This window comes from Brassica rapa, chromosome A07, assembly GCF_000309985.2.
Source record: "Brassica rapa cultivar Chiifu-401-42 chromosome A07, CAAS_Brap_v3.01, whole genome shotgun sequence".
Lineage (NCBI taxonomy): Eukaryota > Viridiplantae > Streptophyta > Magnoliopsida > Brassicales > Brassicaceae > Brassica > Brassica rapa.
The window spans coordinates 15,542,950-15,564,422 of NC_024801.2; the positions used below are offsets into that span (position 1 = coordinate 15,542,950).

Sequence of the window (21,473 nt, forward strand, 5' to 3'; positions counted from 1 at the left end):
TAATTACTAAAAACCCTTTTTATAATTTTGAAAACAATAGTAAGTGTTATATATATTTTAATGAATACTTAATTTGCCTAATGGTCTTAAGTCGTGTGAGTTGGCATTATAATCGTACGACCTAGCGTCCCTTCACTCATGCCATTGGTCGTATGCAACGCTAAGGCCCTAGGGAGAGACATTTTTTAATTTTTATCCTTACAAATTTCAAAGTTCATGAAGCTAGTGATATGGAACTTGAGAATCAACATTTTTTACGAAAAATAGTGGAGATGAAAAGTTCCAGGTCCAAAAAAAATCTGAAAAATGTTGTAATAACTTCTTGTGGTATCATGTATGGTTTGGGAACTTTAATAAGAATGTTTGTACCTTGTTTGCTGAGATGTGTGAAATTCCCAATTAAACGCCAGAGAACGATGGAAATTTAGAATATGCAAGTTTGTATCATTTGTTAAGGATTTGTATTAGCCATAAAACCACATAATAAAATTCTGAATCAACCTTCTCGTGTTCTTTAGACATGGAATTTATGTATTTCCAATCACTAGTACTTGTTTCAAGTTCAGTTGCTATAGCTTTCTTCATCTATCTCCTTTAATTGAAAGTATTCCAACCTCTTCCCCCATTTTTTTTTACTCTCTTTCTTTTGATACCGTTCTCTTGGCCGACTTGATTTATTCAGGACCAGCTCAGGTTTGGACGACACAAACGATTCAACAAAATAAATGCAATTAGCATCCTCTCATCGTTGCGCTTAAGTTGTGAACCGTTTCTACTGTAACCAGTCAATAAAAGGGTAATGGGAAAACCAGAAACGAGACGTGATTGAAGCTTTAAACGCAAACATTGCATATATTATATTTGTCTTTTAACGAAAAGCAAACTAGCACCTGAGTTCCGTTATAATCAATCCGAACCATATATCTCAAGAAGCACTAGATATTTGAAACAAAAAACGCAAAGCAAATTTCCAAAGATTAAAAAAGCAGAGAGCTCAAAAGATCCTTTGTGGTGGTCCCATGGTGCTCTTCAAGTACAAACACCTTACCTGCACAAGATTAAAATAAAAAAGGAGATTAGAGAGCGGTTCAGATAGACTAACTGTAGATAGTTTATACATACGTTTTGCCAATTCTTCTTCAACAGCGAGACAAGGAAGTTAACACTCATCTGAACATTCTGAAAGAGCTGCTTCTCTTCCATGGAAAGGTTACCAACAGCAACACCCATACACAAAACCTTCTTCAACTGGAACTTCACTGTCGCTTTTGTCTCATTCACCTTCCCTTCCAACGACTCTTGGTGACTCACTAGCGTCGGGAACTTTCCTGTAAACCAATCAAAACACCATATAAAGAAAATTCATACCAACAAGAAATCCAAAAATCACAATCAAAACTGATTCAAAAAACATACAAGACACTACTTGCCTGCCTTGTTAAGACCAGGACCAAGAAGACGAGGGATCTGCTTAATGACCGATTCAGAAGCAAGGAAAGCATGGTACTTCTTGGCAAGCTTCTTAACAAGCTTCTTGTTCTTGTTGAGCTTTTTCAAAGCCTCAACGTCCATATAGTCTAGTCCAATCTTCTCAGCCTAATTCATTAACCCCAAATACTTTTTTTGCATTAATAATCATTTATAGCCCAATTCAGAATATTATTATTATTATAAATCACCTCCTCAACATGCTGAGCATCTCCAAGCATACAGATCTTCATTTTAGGGCGAGGAATGTGAGGGAGCTTGACAGAACCACTGAAACGTTTGTCCTTTTGTGGGTCGTAGTTCTTGAGACCAATCTGAAGCTCAACCGTTTCGACAAAGTTGCGTTTTTTCTCATCGGCTTTGCCCTTAACAGCTGTGATCCCTTCTCTAAGAACCTCGCTTTGAAGCTTACTGTACACAAAACATAATCATACGCAATAGCAATTGAGATCGGTCTGTAAGGCAATTGGGAGATGTTAAAAGGTACCTCATCTTGAGTTGCTCTCAATTGACGAATCTCTGAGCCTGAAAACGAGGAAACAAAGAGAAAGATCAAATGGAGAAATGTATGAGGAAAGATGAGCTCAATTTTCAATTGGGATCAAAAATGAAAACTTCATACAAAGTGCTTAGGGAATGAGAGTGTACGAGATAAAGGAAGGATGACGAACTTGAAAGGTGAAGCAGAGGAAGCTCTAACCTTCTCTAAAAGGCGGCTGAAGAAGTTATACGAGGGGAGAGACAAAAAAAAACCTAGCTACATGGGCCGTTATTATATTGGTGGGCCGTCCAAAATCCTTACTAAATAAGCCCATTCTATATTTTTCGGCTTTATTTTATTATTTGGGTCACGTATATGAACCAGATCGTACGCCTTGAAAGAAAACCGAACTAGAACTGAACCGAATAGTTCATATATTTCTATATCCGAAATAACCGAATTAGAATCGAAAATTGACCAGACATCCGAATATATAAAAATAATAATTATATATACATATAACATAACTAAATATATATATTTTTAACTTAAAAATCTATTATAAATATCCAAAAATAATTGAGCATAACTAAATTATTATAAAGTATCCGAACTATCCGAAAGTATCTGAAACTATCTGAATATTTTTATCTAAAATATTTAAAGTAATCTGAAATATCCAAACTTCTTATTTAAATCATCCTAATTATTTGATATTTTATCTAAATAACCGATATTTTATCCGAATTACTCGAACTATCCGAATCCAAACCAGAACCGAATGACAAGCTAATTTTTTCGGATATTTTTCTGTTCCTAATTTTTTACTATCCAAACTTAATGGAACCCAAAACTATCCGAACAAGACCGAACTGAAAATATGTCTAGTAAATGTCCGAACCGAACCGACGAAATGCCCAGGCCTACAGATTGTACCAAGTACAAACCTTCGAGAGAGAGATAGAGATCTGAGAGGGAAATTCCAATCATCTCCGATTGTTTCCGCCAGTGGATTTACCAGAAGCGTCCCTTGAAATCGTGTGACCATCCCTTCCTATTTTCTCTTATTGTTTTCATTTGTCGATGACGGTTTCCGAGATTATTATCGATTGACGGACAAATTCGATTGTATTTGGAAACGTTCTTAGGATCTGCTCTTCGTATTGTTTGAGGTTGGTCTCATCTTCCTACGTATAAAGAAGTTAATGGATTCGAGAGTAACTAGTGTTTTAAGATACAACATTGATTGGTTGATGCTAGAGATTATAGTTTGTTATATAACTATATAGTGAATATAACTTTAAAATGATTCAACTTTGGTATTTCTTGAGGAGCAGAAGGGGGAATGAGAATCGTAGGGCTAACGGGAGGCATAGCGTCTGGGAAGAGTACAGTCTCCAACCTCTTTAAGGCTAGTGGCATTCCCGTTGTTGACGCTGATGTCGTTGCTCGAGTAACAAAACATCCTCCTCTCTTTTTTAGATGCAATTTAGTGTGTGTTTTATCAGAGTGATGGTGTATGTTAGTAACCGTGTACGTTAGCATTCTGTTGTGCAGTTAGAGGTGTAGGTTAGCTAACTACAGTAAGTTTAATGAGAAGATTCACATTCATAACAGACTTCGTTTCCTTGATATGTTTATCTGTAGAATGTGTTGAAGAAAGGAAGCGGTGGATGGAAAAGAGTAGTTGCAGCTTTCGGGGAGGAGATTCTTCTTCCTAGTAGAGAAGTGGACCGGCCAAAACTCGGTCAGATGGTCTTCTCTTCAGATTCCAAGCGCCAACTTCTAAACAAGTAAGTAAAGGATTCGACAACTCCCTTTCTAGCGATGAGATCCTGAACTTGTCTCTTTCACGCTTTATAGGCTGATGGCTCCATACATATCAACTGGTATCTTTTGGGAGATTCTGAAACAATGGGCGAAAGGAGCTAAAGTGATCGTTGTCGATATCCCGTTGCTGTTCGAAGTGAAGATGGATAAATGGACGAAACCCATTGTTGTCGTGTGGGTCAGTCAAGAAACTCAGCTCAAGAGACTGATGGGGAGAGATGGACTGAGCGAGGAAGATGCCGGAAACAGAGTGATGGCTCAGATGTCGTTGGATTTGAAAAGAAGCAAGGCTGATGTTGTGATCGAGAATAATGGAGATCTCGACCACCTCAACCAACAGTTCAGTAAGGTATTGTCTGAAATCAGAAGACCACTGACTTGGACTGAGTTTTGGCGTTCAAGACAAGGAACCTTCTCGGTTCTTGGTTTGGTGACTTCAGGACTCTTTGTTTGCAAACATTTCAGTATTGGCCCTTAGCAATTGCTTTTTTTTAAACACGCTCTTAGCAATTGCTTATAATACTGTGTTGGCTACACTTAAGAGTGGACGTAGATCTTTTTCAAATGAACACGTACGATCCATACTCTTAGTTTTGTTTAGCATAGGTTCATAACTGCGTCGAGGTCTCTAGACTTTAAAAGTTCTATTTTCAAAATAAAGTTAAAACTCTACCAAATTTAAACTCTACAAAATAAGTTTCTCATATGGCATAGAATTTTTGTCTCATGTGCAGTAGAAAATTGAAAATGAATTGTCTAATTAGGTCATATTGATAATAGATTTGTGTTTACAGACCTATACTTTTGTCTTATTATACTTTAAACTCTTATTAATACTAAACCAACCCTCTAACCCCGAAACCTAATTTATAAATAAAGAATAAAATAATAGTTAAAGTATTTATATAGTGCATGTTTTAAAGTTATTAAAAGAAAATAACCTAAATATTTATAAAATTTATGTATTTCTATTTTAAATATTTAAATTATATAATTAAATACTATATTAAAATGAAATTTTCACTTTTATTATATTTTAAAAGTAAAATTATAAACACATTATTTATTTATATTTTTTAAATTAGTTATTTAATTATTAAATAATAATAAAACAAATATTTCGACAGAATTTTTTATGTTAATGAAATTAGTTAACTATTTTAAATATAAAACATCTTATAAGATTTTTTTAGAATTTTTAAAAATATTTAAATTTTGTTTTATATTTTTATGTAACTATTTTTTTTTTAATAATTAATACTACTAGAAATATTTGATATAGCCACGCCAAAAAGCGTGCCTATGCAAAATAAACAGCCACGATCCACGATTAAAAAAATATGCGGCTAGAAACAAATTATGGCTAATGTGGTTATTTTTTCATATTTTTATCACAACATTTTTGTAGCTATTTTATCCACAGCTTTGCCATAAAATAATTTTTGCTATATCTAGCCACTATTTAGTCATGGTTTAGTCATGGCTATTTCAAAAATATATATATATATATATATGTATATATATATAATAAATTAAATAGAAATCTATTTGCAAAAATATAAATTAAATTATTAAATACATATATTGAAATAATATTGTAACTCATTTACAAAACCAGTTTATAAAATTTGTTTACAAAACCGGTTCATAAGTTTCCTGTAAATACATTTATTTTTACTGTGTTTTAGTCGTATGAATTACTTAATAACACCTAATATTAGTCAGGCTGAGCCCAAGACAACAACAAAGCCCAAGCCCAATGATATGAGTTTCGGAGACCAGTCAAAGATGAAGACAAAGCCTGCTTTAGCTCAACCTCTCAACGTTCATATTGCAGAGCCAAACCGTACGACGAGCAGGACCACTTTGGCACCGCGTACAGCTCACCACCTTGCAACAAAGAATAGATTCAATGTCCTCCAAACACGTGTAGAGGTTCATTAGGGTTTTGAGGTTGTGCTTGGCATATAAATAGAGTTAGAGTTGTATCTTCATAATCAAGTTGAAAGGAATAAAAGTGTTGCAGTCAAAACTCTTTCTTCTTCAATAAGGCTCTTGTGATTCACATGGTATCAGAGCCATGGCTGAACTCACAGATCCCTTGTCAGCTCCAACGTTGAGCATTTCTCAGTGTGTTACCTTGAAACTGTCTTCCACCAACTATTTGTTGTGGAAAACTCAGTTTGAATCTTTTCTTTCCAGCCAATCTCTTCTAGGATATGTCAATGGCTCTTCCCCTCGTCCTCTCCCTACTGTCTCTGTCCGACGTGGTGACGAAGTCACAGAGGAGGCCAATCCAGAGTTCGTCAAATGGGTTAAACGTGACCAACTGGTTATGGCTTGGTTGTTCGGATCGTTAACTGAAGACGCGTTGCGGTCTGTGTATGGGCTTCAGTCTGCACATGAGGTTTGGTTTAGTCTCGGAAAAAAATACAACAGGGTCTCTTCTACTCGAAAGTTGGATCTTCAAAGAAAACTTCAGGGCTTGAAGAAAGACAACAAATCCATGACTGAGTATCTAAATGAAGTTAAGAGTGTATGCGATCAGTTGGACTCCATTGGCTGTCCAGTCTCAGATCCAGAGAAGATTTATGGAGCTTTGAGTGGATTGGGAAAGGAGTACGAGTCCATTTGTACCGTCATTGAACATTCGATGGACTCTCTCCCTGCAATGAGCTTTGAAGACGCGGTGTTTAAATTGGTGAACTTTGATGACAAGTTACAAGTATACAATCAAGCTCCGGAAGTGTCACCTCACTTGGCGTTCAACACAGGCAGAGGCTACTCTAACAGAGGAAGAGGCTACTACAACAATCGTGGAAACAGAGGCAGAGGTTCTGGCTCGTACTCTACTAGAGGAAGGGGTTTTCATCAACAGTTCTCAGGCTCTAACTCCTCCTCAAGACCTACGTGTCAGATTTGTAACCGCTACGGTCATTCTGCAGCTCGTTGCTACAATCGCTTTGACCAGAACTATCAGTCTCCAGAGGTCCAACACAATGCTCTTACTACTGCAAAGCTATCTGACCAAGACATGTACTCAGGACACGAATGGTATCCAGACTCCGCAGCTACAGCTCACATAACTAACGATGGTTCTCAGCTGAAGTCGTCTGAGCCTTATCTGGGTCACGATCAGGTCATCGTTGGGAATGGAGATTTTCTGCCTATAACTCACGTTGGATCGATTCCTCTGCACACTCCTAAAGGTATCCTTCCTCTGAATGATGTCTTAGTGTGTCCTGGCATAACGAGATCTTTATTGTCTGTGTCTAAAATCACCACTGATTATCCGTGTGAACTTACATTTGATGATGAATCTGTGTTGATTAAGGACAAAGTAACCAAACAGGTGATAACCAGAGGAACAAGACGTAAAGATCTTTATCTGCTGAAGGATACTAAGTTTCAGGCTTTCTACTCGTCTAGGCAGCGTGCAACAAGTGAGGATGTCTGGCACCAGAGGCTTGGGCATCCACACATGGATATTCTTCAGCTTCTGTCTCGGAATAATGCTATTGCTTTCAATAAGTCTGGTCCAAAGTTAGTATGTGATGCGTGTCCAGTCGGGAAGAGCTGTAATCTCCCTTTTATTTCTTCAGAGTCTGTTTCTACTTATCCTTTAGAGAAAATACACAGTGACTTATGGGGTCCTAGTCCTGTTGTGTCTACTCAAGGGTTCAGATACTATGTTATTCTTATTGATGATTTCACAAGATTTACATGGTTTTATCCATTAAAGCTCAAGTCAGATTTTTTCTCTGTCTTTACTCGATTCCAACAGTTGGTTGAAACTCAGTTTCAGAGAAAAATCAGACAGTTTCAGTGTGATGGTGGTGGTGAGTTTGTCAACACCAAGTTTCTCGATCATCTGGCCAAATCAGGAATCCGACAGCTGATCTCCTGTCCACACACGCCGCAACAAAACGGTCTTTCAGAACGGAAGCATCGTCACCTTACAGAGCTTGGTCTTACAATGCTTTATCACGGACGTGTTCCACAGCAATTGTGGGTCGAGGCATTTTTCACCTCGAATTTTCTGATCAACCTTCTTCCCTCTTCCGCTCTTTCGGATCACAAGAGTCCATATGAGTTGTTGCATAACTCTGTCCCGGTCTACTCTTCTCTTCGTGTCTTTGGCTCCAAATGTTTCCCTACCTTGCGGCCCTACATGGCCAACAAACTTGATCCAAAGTCTCTTCCGTGTGTGTTCATTGGCTATAATGAGAAATATAAAGGATACCGTTGCCTTTATCCTCCCACTGGCAAAGTGTTTATCAGTCGTCACGTTATCTTCGTCGAGAACTCCTTTCCGTTTGCTGATATTTATAGTCGGTTTCACAAGGCCTCTGACTCATCGTTGTTACAAGCATGGCGTGCTGCACACGTTCAGCCTGCATCATCTTCTGCTTCTGAGTCTGTCTCTCCTATTGAAGAACCTCCAGCCAGAACAGTCCCAGTCACAGTCCCAGTCCTAGTTGTGCCTGCAACTCCTGATATTTCCTCAGCAAGTGAGTCTGAGGAAGATAATGTACAACAGTCTCCTCAACATGTTCAAGAAGATGTGGTTCAAGCACATGATGAGCATCCCATGACTACTCGATCTCGTGCTGGCATTGTCAAGCCAAATCCACGATATGCTTTCATCACAGTCAAAGAAGATTATGCAGAGCCCAAGTCTCTCAAAGCTGCTTTGCGTCATCCTGGCTGGAACGGTGCAATGGGAACTGAGATTGATAATATGGTTGAGACAGAAACATTTGAGCTTGTGCCACCTGCAGATGGTCAGAACCCCCTCGGAAGTCAGTGGATTTACAAAACAAAATACCACGCTGATGGTACTGTGTTCAAACCGAGAGCGAGACTTGTAGCAAAAGGCAATGAGCAAGAGGAGGGCCTCGATTTCATAGAAACATTTAGTCCAGTTGTTCGTACAGCAACAATTAGGACTGTTCTTCATGTGGCAGTTACAAAGAAATGGTCCCTGAAACAACTTGATGTTCAGAACGCCTTCTTGCATGGAGATTTAAAGGAGATTGTGTTTCTGAAACAACCGCCTGGTTTTGTCGACCCCAACAAACCTGACTACGTCTGGAAGCTCAAGAAGGCGATCTATGGTTTAAAACAAGCTCCACGTGCTTGGTTTGATAAGTTTAGCAATTTTTTGCTTGACTTCGGATTCATCTGCAGTTTCCCTGACCCTTCCTTATTCATCTATCATCATGGCTCAGATGTTATCTATCTTCTCCTCTACGTGGACGATATGATTCTTACTGGCAACAACAATACGCTTCTGGATCATCTTGTTGCTCAGCTCAGTCAAGTGTTTCGCATGAAAGATATGGGCTCTGTACACTACTTCCTTGGGATTCAAGTTCATCAAACTCCGAATGGTCTCTTTCTCAATCAAGAGAAGTATGCTTCTGATGTCTTAATCAATGCAGGAATGAAAGATTGCGCTCCGATGCCCACTCCTTTGCCTTTAAAACTGGCCACTGTTCCCGGTCAAGATGAACTTTTCTCTGATCCTTCTTACTTCAGGAGCATTGCAGGTAAACTGCAGTACTTAACACTCACTAGACCGGATCTACAATTCTCTGTCAATTATATCTGTCAAAGAATGCACTCACCTACTGGCTCCGACTTCATGTTACTCAAAAGAATCCTTCGCTATGTTAAAGGAACTCTGAACATGGGAATTGGCATCAATGCTACCTCAGACTCCACACTTGTCTGCTACAGCGACAGTGATTGGGCAGGTTGCACTGAAACTAGAAGATCAACTGGTGGCTTTTGCACTCTATTAGGTTCCAATGTCATTTCTTGGTCTGCTAAGAGGCATGAAACAGTTTCTAAATCTTCTACTGAGGCTGAGTACAGGACCATGTCCCTTGCTGCTTCTGAGATTGTCTGGTTGCAAAATTTGCTTCGAGTGATGGGTCTGCAACAACAGCGCATGCCACTTCTTCTGTGTGATAATCTTTCTGCCGTGTGTCTCACTGCAAATCCCATGTTCCACAAACGGTCTAAACATTTTGATGTCGACTATCATTATGTGCGTGAGAGAGTGGCTCTCAAGACGCTGGAAGTTAAGCACATACCCGCTTCTCTGCAACTGGCCGATGTCTTCACAAAATCGCTTGGTCAGGAAGCGTTTTTCCGTTTGCGGGACAAACTTGGTGTCTCTGTTCCTCCGACCCCAAGTTTGAGGGGGTGTATTAGTCAGGCTGAGCCCAAGACAACAACAAAGCCCAAGCCCAATGATATGAGTTTCGGAGACCAGTCAAAGATGAAGACAAAGCCTGCTTTAGCTCAACCTCTCAACGTTCATATTGCAGAGCCAAACCGTACGACGAGCAGGACCACTTTGGCACCGCGTACAGCTCACCACCTTGCAACAAAGAATAGATTCAATGTCCTCCAAACACGTGTAGAGGTTCATTAGGGTTTTGAGGTTGTGCTTGGCATATAAATAGAGTTAGAGTTGTATCTTCATAATCAAGTTGAAAGGAATAAAAGTGTTGCAGTCAAAACTCTTTCTTCTTCAATAAGGCTCTTGTGATTCACACCTAAAACCAAAATTATATGTATTCGCAGACTCCCGCACCCTGATACGTCTAAACCAGCCATACGGCAATACCATACAACAGCGCTGGGCCAGTACCAACAAGTACTCTAAAAAACAATTAAAAATAAAGCAGTTGACAATGGATGTTTATTATTATGTCGAATGGTAGCGTATATATGGATATCGGACACAAACACCATATAATTAATTGAAAACCTTTTATCAAAAAAAAAAAAAAACACCATATAATTAAGTAAAGTACATAAAAGTCGAAATAGTATCCCCAAGTACATATATGATTTTTTTTCTGTACGTATAAAACATGATAACAAATGACCTTGGTGCGAAAACGTTGTCATTGATGCCCAAATGCTTTAGTTATCTCTGTGCGGTCTATTGATAAATTCTACAGTACACTGGAAAGTAAGATAATCAATATTCCAAAGAATAATTTCGAAAATGCTATATTGTACAGAGTTCTAAATAAACTATAGCGGATTGAATTTAAAAAAAACGGCTCTACGCAATGTTATTACCGAACTTTCTATTGGCTGGAGATCCTTTTTAAATTTTAAGGCAAATTAAAAGTGAAGTGTTGGTTTTCTCCACCTGAAAAGAATAGTTATCTCACACAGCTTGCAAGTATAAGGCAACATGTGACATGTTGTGTCACAGACCGTTGTTGGTGCATATGCTTAACTCATGATCACATGCAAAGTACACGTGTATTCTGAAGACAGCCCGATGGCATATTGCCATCCGGTTTTCTATATGATGAATCTCAAATCTTGTTTGTCTGTTTCGTAGTTTTCTATGGAGGGAAATAAACTATATACAGAGGGAGAAGATGGAGAAAGAGCATTGCCGGCCCTTAGCATAAGCTACATAAGTGACTGTAAAAAAATTCTACTGTGCGTTTTTTTTTTGTTTATTATTTTTCTTATATTAGCATACAATCTCTCTATTTTGACTTAGGGTCATAAGAAAAGCTGGCAATATTTGGACCGGTATTGACAAAGAGGGTGATGATAGAGGCAATCCCTTATATATTATTTGAGAAGCATTACAACATTTTTTTGTAGCCACATCACATGTCATTACTAGAATGATTCTTAGAATCCTTAAAGAAATAGGTTAGTCCATCTAAATATATAATAAACTTTTTATTAAACTAACCATAAATACATTATTAATGTGCTTCATTATTTCCATAAATAAAATTACGGAATTAACTAATATGGCTAAAGTATATATGACAATTAATGACTTTGAATAATAAAGATTTGATAAAAATAAGTGTATTTTATATTATATTTGTTTATTTTAAACTATTAAAATAAATTAAACAATCATAGTAACCATTTAATAAAAATTAAAAAAATTCTTTATATGTTGTATTTTGAATTTTTAAAAACGAGTATAAATTACTAAAACCATTAAAAGTTTTACATTCAAATTTTGTGATCTATGGTTTAAACTTTTTGTTATGACATGATACAAATAATTAAAAAATCATATAAGTTGAAAGTCTCATTTAATAAGTATTAAAAATAAAAAATATATAAAAATATATATGTATATTAAATTAAATTATATGTCATATAAGAAAATAAATAAATATCTTAATTTTGAAATTTACTTTTAACAATTTTTTTTTAAAATATTGACAAATTAATTTTTAAAAATATTATAAATTACATAAATTATTAATCCTACAATGATAATTTTGTTATTAGTAATTTAAATTTTTTGCTATAACATATACAAATGATAAAAAAAACACGAGCAAAAAGCATCATTTAATAAATATTAATATTAAAATATACTATATATATATGTTACTATCATTTAAATTTAATTATATACCATATCAAATAGAAAAAAAATTCTTTTGGATTAATAAAATTTATTTATATGTTTGCACCAACTTAATTATATAGGTAATAGTTACTGACTTTTTAATTATTCAATATATATTTATTATTTCATAATAGGTTAGAAACATATAATATATAAAATAATTTATATATATAACGATCTTAACCTAGTGAATATTTATTCCTGAAATTGAAGTGACCTTTTTGTCAGCCTTTCCATGTGTGGGAAGGCATTGTGGTTTGTGGGTCGTTCTCGCCAACATTAAAATTTCCAATTACGGTAAGTCTAAGAATAATATTAGTTGTTGTAGGATATATTCTTTGCAGTACATCCACACATCTAACAGAGAATATATTGCTTTTCCTCACACTTCAAATTTGAAACCTTTTTAATTTTCTTATTACCCTTATTGCAAAAGGACGTTTCGATTCAGAAACAGAATAATGACACTTGAAATTTCTGTCTTTTTTTAATCTTTCAGATGGAGAAACACTGAACAACGAAAGATGTGCTTTATTGGTGGACACTGACACTTGAAATAAATAAGTTTTTTTTTTTTACACATTTCCTGAAATTTCCAGGAATTAGTTCTAAACAAAACTTAGCCAAGAACCAAATCAATGTGTCATCGTCCTCGAACACGGAAAAGTGATAATAAGATCTTTGAAATGATATTTTTTTAATTTAAAAACAGTAGTTAAAAATTAAAAAGAAAAAATATTAAATTCCAACGAAAATTTCATGATGCAAGAGTTTTGTAATATTTACAGAAACTAGAGGAATTTGCCAAAAAAAAAAAAAAAATTAAAATTTGATTTTGAATTAAAAACATAATTTCTTATTCAGCTAAATGAAAAAGCAATCTAAAAGGATAATAAATTGTAATCACGCTCTTATTTTTAAACAAAAAACATGTGAATATATATTTACGATTTTAACCTTGTAAAGTCTGAAACTAAAAAAAATCTATTTATTAAGTAAAATTTAAATGAATTTACAACATAATTATATCTTATAATTAAAGTTTAAAAAAATTAAAAAAATTTGATCAAAAATTAATTTAGAAATTCTAAATATGAATGAATATCTCTTATAGTTAAAAGTTTTGATTAGTAAGTGAAATTGAGTTCATGGATGCACATGTTGTTAAAACTCTCCCACTTTTGTCTAATATCTTTGAATTTGAAGACAAACTTTAGTTTAATTTTTTAATTTATTTATCTCGTATTTTCTCAAAATATTATTTAGTTTTTGTAGGTATTCTCACAATGGACCCCTTCTTAAAAATAAGATTTAGATCTATAGATTTTAAATGTGTATTTTGTGTTTATATTTAAATAAATTTTTAGATCCAAACTCTGTACTTGATTTTCTCTTTTTGAATTTTTTTTCAGATTTGAAGTTATTTCTTTCATTTTCTTGATATATAAATTTATAGATTTAAAAATGATTTGATACAGTAGATTTCTGATGAATTATGTTTAAAATTTAAAGTATAGTAGACGTCGAATGAAAGCTACTACACTATAAAGCATACTTCAAATGAAATCTACCATAATGTGAATGCGATTTTTTCCCCTTATTTCCCATAATATTATCTTTTTAACATATCATAGTTCATGACTTCCATCTTCTCCTGCCAAAAATATAAGAAGATCTATAAATTTCAAATTTTTGTTTCAATAAAATAAATTTATAGTTTCACACTATTTAATTTTTTTGTTTTATCTTATATTTCAAATTTGTATTTTTATATTTTTGTGTTTGCATTAAAATTCTAGATATTCAGATTTTCAAATCTGAAAATTATTCGTTATAGCATATTTCATCAAAAGTCTACTAATACATTATGATCTAGCCGACTTCATTTTAGACTTTATAATCTTTATAATTTTAACCATTTCTTAATATATGTTTGCAGATTTCACTAGTAAACGTCATTAGTAGACTTCATTTGAGCCATCAAAGTTATGATAACCAGAAAAACTTTACAAGTATCTTATGGAAGTGAGAATTTAGCATCTAATTATTAAGAATTATTTAAAATATATATTTTAACATACAATTTGTTTTATTGTAAATTATCATCATAAAATATTTGTTGGTAAATTAATAGTTTGATGCATAATTCTTAGCATAGTGTTCATTTTAGTTGGTGATTCACTTATTTGATATTATTAATTTTTGTTAGTATCAAAATGAATACAATACATTTCAACACATTTATATCATGTATTTTATGTACTTAGATGTCTTTCATCCTCGCAATATTTGAAATATTTGTTTAGCAGATATTCCGATGGATATTTCGATAATGTATGAACATGTTTTCATGAATAAATATAAAGTACAATTTAATTTTCTTAACTTGCTAAAACTCCAACCAAAAATTCGAACTAAATTTAAAATTCAGATAAAAAGGAAAAGGGAAAAGCTAAATTCCCAATGCCACCACTTGATACATTCGACTTCTGTTTAAATAATGGCTAGAGAAGAACATCACCATATTGGTTTTTCTTTCTTTCTTTTTCCGAGCGTAGATATTCTCTTACAGTCGTATAATTATTATCAATTGAAAGTAGAAATGAAATAGAGTTTTATTTTATTCTTAAAATATTTTCCATGAATTATCTTACTACAAGAATAATATCTTAGATTTATAATACAAATTTAGGTACAACATTACTGAATTGCCATCACGTAATCCATTACGTTATTCTGGAGATTATAAATTTTCATGTGAATACTTGCCTCCTTAAAGTTTCAAAAAAAAAAAAAAAAACTTGCCTCCTTCCGAAATTCTAAGCTTACATTTTATTTGGGCCAAACTAGTTTAATAAACTTGATACGTCTGCAAATTTACTCACATTTTTAGTGGATGCCATCTATGTAGACTTTTAAAAAGGTTGTTGTTTTCGTAAAAGGCCAACTCATACATTTTTAGTGGATGACGTCTTGTGTGTATGTGTTGGTGTGGGGATCTAGAAGACGTCAAATCACATTCACAATGGCACTAATTCTCTTAAATCCTATAAGTACATGTTGTTCTGATTTTATGTCTTCATTAAATCAGCATTAACAAATCCGATCACCCGGCCCAAAGCAAGCTCAAACTTGTCAATCCCCACATCAGCACATACACACAATCCTATCAAACACTATTTCCTTATTCTGAAACGTTTAATCTTTCAAACTTATTCTTTGTTTCTTCTGAATTCTTAAAGAAGCAATCGAGATGGCCCGGATTTCAGCAGACCCACTTATGGTTGGAAGAGTGATCGGAGACGTTGTGGACAGTTGTTTGCAGGCAGTGAAAATGACTGTGACTTATAACTGCGACAAGCAAGTCTACAATGGCCATGAACTTTTCCCTTCTGCAGTTACAAACAAACCAAAGGTTGAAGTTCATGGGGGTGACATGAGGTCATTCTTCACTTTGGTACGCATAGTGCATCATATATTTCTTGAAAATATATATTTTTTTTTTTTGAAAATTTCTAAATATATATAACTTTCTCCCTTTATTGCTCTTTATGTAATGCACAAACCTTTTGTACTCTCTTGTTTTTGTAAGACTTACAACAAATCTAGGTACTTTTTACAAAAATACCAATTACCTGCTTATTTTTAAAATAATTCTAGTTTAAGATATAAACTGCCAAATTATTTTTAACTTATTTGCAAAAAATAACCAAAAATCAAGTTATTCATCCAGCCCGAAAGTAAAAATTCTGAATTTAGTTTTATGAAATTTTTTGTGGTAGAGTAGTTACTTTGAATATATTTTACCGTGATGGTTTATTAAAAACTATTTCAAATTCCTCTTATTTTCTCATATTCATTTTAGTTTTTTTGGTAATATATAGATTATATCAGTGTCTTTTAAAAAAATATGTTACGCGCTAGCAGACTGTATATTATATGTTGCGAATGCATGTGTGTTATATGTTTATTTTTGTATATAAGATGTGTCACGTGTAAATATTCATGAATGTCGAATATTCGAAACAGGTCATGACTGATCCTGATGTCCCAGGACCTAGCGATCCTTATCTCAGGGAGCATTTGCACTGGTAAAAAAATCTCTTTTCAGTTTTTTTTTTAAGAGACATGTGATTTATCAGTTATGCATAAAATATACGAGTTTTTTTGTAACGATCATTCTCAGGATTGTTACCGATATCCCAGGGACAACCGACGTGACATTTGGTAAGTCATATTTACTCTCAAATCAGACAAATGTCATAACATATAAGTATTCATTCTTTATTAGTTTCATATATGATCCAAATTTGTAACCTAATTGTTTGTATTAGTGTTACGGACTAGTTATAATCCACGTCTAAATTCATTTCAGTATAAAAATAACTAATTTAGCAAAAAGAAAAAGAAAAATAACTACGTATATAATTATGCACTCTTAATTAGTTTGATATGATCTGGACTTGTGATCTATTTGTTTGAGTTAGTGTTACCGCCGTGTTATATAACCTGGTTTAAATTTAGAAACTGAACGTGTGTAAGTTTTATTTTTCTTTGACATCATTGAAAGTGTGTGAGTTATAGACGACACAAGTAACTAAAGTTCCATATATATATGTCACTACAAAACAGGAAATGAAATAGTAGGGTACGAGATGCCTCGGCCAAACATAGGGATCCACCGATTTGTGTACTTGCTTTTCAAGCAGAACCGTAGGGGAAGTGTTGTTTCTGTGCCGTCTTACAGAGACCAGTTCAACACTCGTATGTTTGCACATGATAATGATCTCGGTCTACCCGTTGCAGCAGTTTTCTTCAACTGTCAGCGTGAGACCGCCGCTAGACGCCGTTGACTGACTTCCGCCGCCGCCATACCTAGCTTTATCCGTTCCCGGACAATATCGGTTGTTCCATCCATTCTACATCTTAGTTACGGGAAGCTCTATATTATCATGTTCATATATGTGTGTATTGTACTGTTTGTGATTTGAATAATTAAGCTTGTTATTTCTTGTTATGGTCTATTTAATATGTTGATGGATATTTTTGGTATTTTAATGTAAACATATGCATAAACATAATTGATATTTTGTATTATAGACCTACCCAGTCATTAATATATGTCATGGTTCTGTTGCGTCCGCCTATGCGGCAAATCGGTGTTAGCCAAAACGATTTTTTAAAAAATTGATTTCTAAGATTTAAACATGTTTAAATCCCGTGGAAAACATATAAAAATGCATCATAAACATATTTCTTAAAAATCTTATTTTGAAAATGCGTTGAAAACTTGCTTTTCTATTTTAAAAACTCGTTGAGCAAATTCTTTTTTTTTTTAAATTTTGTATTTTAAAAACAAATGTAAAACAAAAAAAAACAAATGTATTTTTAAAAATTGCTTTTCTTCTCGGGATTGCTTTATATTGTTGAAATGACTTAGTCATAGTGGAGAGCATCCCTTATTACAAGAGGCACATATGTATGAAAGTTAAATATCGGTTCAGATTGCATTTCTTGAGTCGCAAGGATGTCCACTGGTTTATTGCTTTCTCGTGAAATCCATTGGAATTTGACTTCTTTGAACTTTTTCTCCATTGCCACACTTCTCTTACATAATTGTAAACCCTGAAAAGCCATCCCATTCATGCCACATGAGATCTGGAATTAAATGATCCATCATATATAGTTACATTTCATACATCCTTGTGGCGGTCTTCTCCAATTGTTTCTGCGCTGTCTTCTTTGTGTATTCAATTATTCATAGATATTAGGTGGTTCGTATCAATATAAACTTGTGCAGCCTTCCGCTCATCATTATCTGTTTTTTTTTTCAAGTACAGAGTTCTCGTCCAAGGTGTTTGTCGTTTTTGAAACAGTAGCATGTTCTTATTCTTCTAAATTCTCCAATAGGCTTCATATACCCAATGTTTGAAACTCTTGAAGTAGATTCGCATTTTCTGAAAGAAGGGCTCTCAGTTTGTCTTCATAAGAGGCTGTTGGAACATGCAAGATAGTGAGAGGAATGTTGGAAGCTCTCCAGAGTTTTTGTGCATAAGAGCAGTCAAAGAAAGCATGTTGAATTGTTTCAGTTTGTAGGCAGATTGGTCATTTTGACATTCTGACTAATTCGACGGTAGGAAGGATAGGACTTGACCAATAGGTAATCCCTTAGATCATTTTCCAAAGCAAGTGTGCCATTCTAGAAGGTCACGTTCACTAAAACGGCAAGTGGTTTCCAAGTCATTCATCAAAACGTTCAGCAACAAACAAAAAGCCTCAACGTTTCATCGCTAAACAAGTCTACGCTCCGTTGTTTCTCTATACCTTTTTCGCCCGTCTTCAAAGCCATTTCTTCATCGCTTCCATTATATTCATTCGTTCTTCCCTTTTCTCTCCAATCCTCCACGATCGATCTTCTCATCCTCGATCAGAATCGGATTGGGTAAGAAGTGATAATGTACAGCAATTTCAAGGAGCAAGCGATAGAGTACGTGAAGCAAGCGGTTCAAGAAGACAATGCGGGGAACTACAGCAAGGCCTTCCCTCTCTACATGAACGCCCTCGAGTACTTCAAAACCCACCTCAAGTACGAGAAGAACCCCAAGATCCGTGAAGCCATCACCCACAAATTCACCGACTATCTCCGCCGCGCCGAGGAGATCCGCGCCGTTCTCGACGAAGGCGGTCCCGGTCCTGGATCCAACGGCGGGGACGCGGCGGTGGCGACGAAGCCGAAGAGTAAGCCCAAAGACGGAGGAGGGGACGGCGAGGATCCGGAGCAGTCGAAGCTCCGAGCTGGGTTGGACTCTGCGATTGTGAGGGAGAAGCCTAACATTAAGTGGACTGATGTCGCCGGGCTGGAGAGCGCTAAGCAGGCTTTGCAGGAAGCTGTTATTTTGCCTGTCAAGTTTCCGCAGTTCTTCACTGGTAAAAAGGAGATCTTTTTATGGTGGTTTTGGCTTGTTTTGTTGATGAATCTTATTTTGTTTTATAGGAAAGAGGCGGCCTTGGCGAGCTTTTCTGCTGTATGGGCCGCCCGGAACGGGTAAATCGTACTTGGCTAAGGCGGTTGCTACTGAAGCAGACTCTACCTTTTTCAGGTAGGAGGATGATAGTAGCAGTGTCTTAGCTACTTATAGGTTCTTGGTTTTTGTTTGCTCTTGAATATTTATGTTATGCTTGCTGCAATGGTTTCATGTTTAGCTGTATCTTGCATATAGTTGCAGTAGTATTTGCTATCCACAAGCATCTGCAGCTAGATTTGGGTCTCTGGTAGAATCTAAATGTCCTATACGATAACCAAATACAATACAATGCATTGTTGTTGTGGTTAGGCAAGTGTACAGATCCTTAGGTGTAAGGGTGCCACACATTCTTTTTCTTTACTGGGGCTTGCATGACAATCTAAATCACAAAGATGGGACTTTCTAGGCTAGCATCTTTTGCTGGGGTGTTGGGTTTTGATTCATGGCTGCCTATGTAATTTATGTTTAGTTGTTTTTTTCTATTTCATCTTTTGTTTACAGTGTTTATACTTGGAAACATGTTATAGCTTAAGTGTTGTTTTCTTTTTTACCTCCCAACCATCAGCGTGTCATCATCAGACCTGGTCTCCAAGTGGATGGGTGAAAGTGAGAAGCTAGTATCAAACCTTTTCGAGATGGCCCGTGAAAGTTCTCCGTCCATTATTTTCGTTGATGAGATAGATTCTCTGTGCGGTCAACGTGGAGAAGGGAATGAGAGCGAAGCTTCAAGACGTATCAAAACAGAGCTTCTTGTGCAGATGCAGGTGTAAAAGCTTATTCCTAACTGAACACTCTTTATGATTCATTTATAGCAGAAATGCTTCTTCTCTTTGCTTATTCTCTTTTACTTTCAGGGTGTTGGACACAGTGATGATAAAGTACTCGTGCTTGCAGCAACCAATACACCTTATGCTCTTGATCAGGTGAGAAAAACATAAGAGTGGATTGGTTCTATATTTTCTTGGCAAGTTTAGAAAATTACTGCTAAATACTACCATGTTGATTTCAGGCTATCAGACGACGTTTTGATAAGCGTATCTATATTCCTCTCCCAGAAGCCAAGGCTAGGCAGCACATGTTCAAAGTATTGAATTTTCATTAGCTTCAAGTTCCACAAGTAAAATCATTAAAGAGGACATAGCTCGTTTTACTAAAGATAGTGTTTTTGTGCAGGTCCATTTGGGAGACACACCTCATAATTTAACGGAATCTGATTTTGAATATTTGGGGCTCAAGACAGAGGGGTTTTCTGGTTCGGATGTGTCTGTTTGTGTAAGTGCTCGGTCCTGGTAGTTGTTTGTTATATTTAACAGTTTGCGCCTAAGCCATTATCTTGAGAATTTTTTTTGACTCTTGCAGGTAAAAGATGTTCTGTTTGAGCCTGTTCGGAAAACTCAGGATGCTATGTTCTTTTTCAAGTCACCTGATGGCACATGGATGCCATGTGGACCTAGGCAACCTGGAGCCATCCAAACCACAATGCAAGATCTAGCAACTAAAGGCCTTGCAGAGAAGGTACGTACATAAGTTTTAAAAGATTCCTTCTCCATCTTCTCCTATATCTGCTGAAGTACGCATAAACTTTTAGCATGTGTGCTTTTGGTCCTGAGGTTTCATTCCGCAAAGTTCTTGTGAAGCATATGCCTTGTATATGCTGTTAAAATAAAAGACTGAATTGTGTTTCTCTTTACAGATTATTCCGCCACCAATCACAAGAACCGATTTCGAGAAAGTACTTGCTAGACAAAGGCCAACGGTGAGCAAATCTGACCTTGACGTCCATGAGAGATTCACACAGGAGTTTGGAGAAGAAGGTTAATAAATTTGTCGTTCCAGTTGTATACTTTTCACTATCTTTAGTCTCTTCACTTTCTTATTTATGTACTGGGAAGGAAACAAATCTCAAACCTATGTTTGATTCGATCCCAAAACATTTGCTTTTGCTTTTGCTTTATTTCTCGAAATCTGTAAAAATGTTTTAAATGCTCGAACAATGTTTTTTTATTACTGTCACTAAAAGTCTCCACATGAGCAAACTCCATCACTACTACTAATAGACGGATTTGCTATCACTTTAATCACCTTATGATGAAATCATGAAACGGCTTTTGCATCTCAAACTACAATTTTTCTTCAACCTTTTGCAATCAATTTGATGACTACATGATAATATCTACAAACCCTAAGACTCACTCATAGAATCTAAACAATAAACTACACA

General features: G+C 35.4%; 4 protein-coding genes and 1 long non-coding RNA gene across 8 annotated transcripts; 3 read left to right on the forward strand and 2 right to left on the reverse strand.

Annotated features, from left to right (window-relative positions):
* Window positions 1-825: 825 nt before the first annotated feature.
* Window positions 826-2,260, reverse strand: LOC103829674 (60S ribosomal protein L10a-2). Of its 3 annotated transcripts, none has more exons than XM_009105356.3 (6): window positions 2,137-2,260; window positions 1,976-2,013; window positions 1,680-1,899; window positions 1,431-1,596; window positions 1,123-1,328; window positions 826-1,048 (listed from the first exon to the last, which is right to left on the reverse strand). In XM_009105356.3, exons 2-6 carry the CDS (start codon window positions 1,978-1,980, stop codon window positions 995-997), a joined length of 651 nt encoding a protein of 216 aa, XP_009103604.1. In that variant the 5' UTR covers window positions 1,981-2,013; window positions 2,137-2,260; the 3' UTR covers window positions 826-994. The 3 variants fall into 3 exon arrangements, with proteins under 3 accessions (XP_009103604.1, XP_009103606.1, XP_009103605.1); XM_009105358.3 differs by having other exon boundaries at window positions 2,160-2,238; XM_009105357.3 differs by having other exon boundaries at window positions 2,111-2,211.
* Window positions 2,261-2,505: 245 nt separating this feature from the next.
* LOC103829675 (dephospho-CoA kinase) lies at window positions 2,506-4,385 on the forward strand. Of its 2 annotated transcripts, none has more exons than XM_009105361.2 (4): window positions 2,506-3,141; window positions 3,301-3,422; window positions 3,617-3,762; window positions 3,833-4,385. In XM_009105361.2, exons 2-4 carry the CDS (start codon window positions 3,315-3,317, stop codon window positions 4,275-4,277), a joined length of 699 nt encoding a protein of 232 aa, XP_009103609.1. In that variant the 5' UTR covers window positions 2,506-3,141; window positions 3,301-3,314; the 3' UTR covers window positions 4,278-4,385. The 2 variants fall into 2 exon arrangements, with proteins under 2 accessions (XP_009103609.1, XP_009103608.1); XM_009105360.3 differs by having other exon boundaries at window positions 3,307-3,422.
* A 43-nt stretch (window positions 4,386-4,428) lies between these two features.
* On the reverse strand, window positions 4,429-11,518 carry LOC117126517. The gene is made up of 2 exons (XR_004449128.1): window positions 10,369-11,518; window positions 4,429-5,510 (listed from the first exon to the last, which is right to left on the reverse strand). It is a non-coding gene; the product is annotated as an uncharacterized LOC117126517 (long non-coding RNA).
* Window positions 11,519-11,977: 459 nt separating this feature from the next.
* Window positions 11,978-18,343, forward strand: LOC103829676 (protein CENTRORADIALIS-like). Its single transcript, XM_009105362.3, has 4 exons — window positions 11,978-15,684; window positions 16,257-16,318; window positions 16,414-16,454; window positions 16,860-18,343. Exons 1-4 carry the CDS (start codon window positions 15,481-15,483, stop codon window positions 17,078-17,080), a joined length of 528 nt encoding a protein of 175 aa, XP_009103610.1. The 5' UTR covers window positions 11,978-15,480; the 3' UTR covers window positions 17,081-18,343.
* A 257-nt stretch (window positions 18,344-18,600) lies between these two features.
* LOC103829677 (protein SUPPRESSOR OF K(+) TRANSPORT GROWTH DEFECT 1) lies at window positions 18,601-21,265 on the forward strand. The gene is made up of 8 exons (XM_009105363.3): window positions 18,601-19,154; window positions 19,222-19,327; window positions 19,818-20,016; window positions 20,107-20,175; window positions 20,262-20,336; window positions 20,426-20,524; window positions 20,612-20,767; window positions 20,946-21,265. Exons 1-8 carry the CDS (start codon window positions 18,683-18,685, stop codon window positions 21,069-21,071), a joined length of 1,302 nt encoding a protein of 433 aa, XP_009103611.1. The 5' UTR covers window positions 18,601-18,682; the 3' UTR covers window positions 21,072-21,265.
* The last annotated feature ends 208 nt before the right edge of the window (window positions 21,266-21,473 follow it).

What these genes read in the sequence shown, in the direction of transcription:
- LOC103829677 (XM_009105363.3), top strand. Translation starts at nt 18,683, where the DNA reads ATGTACAGCAATTTCAAGGAGCAAGCGATAGAGTACGTGAAGCAAGCG. An exon ending in GTTTCCGCAGTTCTTCACTG is followed by an intron (nt 19,155 to 19,221) that starts GTAAAAAGGAGA and finishes TTTGTTTTATAG; the next exon opens with GAAAGAGGCGGCCTTGGCGA. An exon ending in CTAAAGGCCTTGCAGAGAAG is followed by an intron (nt 20,768 to 20,945) that starts GTACGTACATAA and finishes TTCTCTTTACAG; the next exon opens with ATTATTCCGCCACCAATCAC.
- LOC103829674 (XM_009105356.3), bottom strand. An exon ending in ATGCTCAGCATGTTGAGGAG is followed by an intron (nt 1,597 to 1,679) that starts GTGATTTATAAT and finishes TTAATGAATTAG; the next exon opens with GCTGAGAAGATTGGACTAGA. An exon ending in TGAAGAAGAATTGGCAAAAC is followed by an intron (nt 1,049 to 1,122) that starts GTATGTATAAAC and finishes AATCTTGTGCAG; the next exon opens with GTAAGGTGTTTGTACTTGAA.
- LOC103829675 (XM_009105361.2), top strand. Translation starts at nt 3,315, where the DNA reads ATGAGAATCGTAGGGCTAACGGGAGGCATAGCGTCTGGGAAGAGTACA. An exon ending in ACGCTGATGTCGTTGCTCGA is followed by an intron (nt 3,423 to 3,616) that starts GTAACAAAACAT and finishes GTTTATCTGTAG; the next exon opens with AATGTGTTGAAGAAAGGAAG. An exon ending in AAGCGCCAACTTCTAAACAA is followed by an intron (nt 3,763 to 3,832) that starts GTAAGTAAAGGA and finishes CACGCTTTATAG; the next exon opens with GCTGATGGCTCCATACATAT.
- LOC103829676 (XM_009105362.3), top strand. Translation starts at nt 15,481, where the DNA reads ATGGCCCGGATTTCAGCAGACCCACTTATGGTTGGAAGAGTGATCGGA. An exon ending in TGAGGTCATTCTTCACTTTG is followed by an intron (nt 15,685 to 16,256) that starts GTACGCATAGTG and finishes TATTCGAAACAG; the next exon opens with GTCATGACTGATCCTGATGT. An exon ending in CTCAGGGAGCATTTGCACTG is followed by an intron (nt 16,319 to 16,413) that starts GTAAAAAAATCT and finishes GATCATTCTCAG; the next exon opens with GATTGTTACCGATATCCCAG.